Below are 1,343 nucleotides of genomic sequence, written 5' to 3'. Positions count from 1 at the left end.
TTTACGGTCGGCCGACCATGAGCATGGACGTGTGCTAAAGCTGTCTCTACATCTTTCGGACTTACACAAGACAGCTCGCTCACAACTACAGAACAACGTCCCAACAATTATGCTCATGCACAATAGAAGCTGTAACAACAAGAACTAAAGATCAGTATGTTTACCACCTAAATAAAGTGTTGTTTAGTCTGGAGTTCAGCGTTCCGTTTATATTCTTTAATTTTATAGTAGAAAGTCAGGTATACAATCTAAAGATGTATAACCCACTTTCTACTAAAATGATAATGGAGAGGATGGTCGTGATGCAAATGATTGCACAAACAACAATTTAAGCTACAGTGGTGCTGCCCCAGATCATCCCTGATCCAGTATATCAATGTACTATGTCTATCCCATTTTTCGATGTATCTAAGACCCCATTGTGAAAGGTAAGATGTGATTTAGGGACAATTTGTGTGGTATTTTATAAGTCGAGTGATCAGACAGCGCCCACATGTTGGCCGAGGAGCAATCAACAAATCCTAAAACAGTTAGTCTAGACTTCGTTCTTTTCCTCTTCTGGACATCAAAGCCATAGAAGAAATGTATTTACATTCTCATAATAGTTAAGGGGATAGACATAGTACATTGATATACTGGATCAGGGATGATCTGGGGCAGCACCACTAGCTTAAACTGTTGTTTGTGCAATCATTTGCATCACGACCATCCTCTCCATTTGCGCTGTGTTGTGAATAAAATACATATTGTTTACCTAATGTCTCGCTCCCTGAAATACTTACTACTGAGCAAATTAAGCTATCTACATGGTAATATCCTAATTGATAATTGGGGAAAGAGATTGGGAGGTCTTCTCTGAGGAATCATCAATAAATCGTGGAACGATCCATCAGGAGACTCCTCCACTCATTTTTTTTTTCTGCGTATCAAAAGCGTAGAAAGAAGGTGTTCACATTCAAGTATAGTTCATTATCCCAGTTTACTCCCCCCTAATATTTAAAATTTTGCGTATAGGGCTTTCCTATAAGGTGTTATCCACCCCTGATTGGAACTCTCCCGTATGACATGTACGCATGCTCAGTGACTTGCTTTAACAGTTGCAATCAGCTGAATGCACATTGCCAGTGACATTTGACATAATTACCCACACTCTGTGGTCAGGATTCTTTTTTTGGTTTGATGTCGGTATCGAAGGGATTACCAGACACCAGGCAATACAGTGAGAGCAGCTTTCACTCACATCGTGGTATTCGATGCTGTGTACGTGTCTGTCGTGGTAAAATATGCCACTCCTTAACTGTTGCTTTGATTTCATCCATAGCACGAGGTAATTATGTCATTAT

At 39.9% G+C, this 1,343-nt stretch overlaps 1 protein-coding gene across 1 annotated transcript in view; it reads left to right on the top strand.

The window, feature by feature from the left end:
• Positions 1-1,056: 1,056 nt before the first annotated feature.
• LOC106882370 (hexosaminidase D) overlaps positions 1,057-1,343 on the top strand; it is a 38,807-nt gene continuing 38,520 nt past the window's right edge. Inside the window, exon 1 of the mRNA XM_052969753.1 lies at positions 1,057-1,327. Within this exon, the coding sequence (XP_052825713.1) occupies positions 1,180-1,327 (148 nt within the window). The 5' untranslated portion in view covers positions 1,057-1,179. The remainder of the gene's footprint in view (positions 1,328-1,343) is intronic.

The sequence above is a fragment of the Octopus bimaculoides genome, chromosome 7 (genome assembly GCF_001194135.2).
Source record: "Octopus bimaculoides isolate UCB-OBI-ISO-001 chromosome 7, ASM119413v2, whole genome shotgun sequence".
NCBI lineage: Eukaryota > Metazoa > Mollusca > Cephalopoda > Octopoda > Octopodidae > Octopus > Octopus bimaculoides.
The sequence above is the reverse complement of the archived record's forward strand: the minus strand, read 5'-3'. Positions and strand labels throughout refer to the sequence as shown.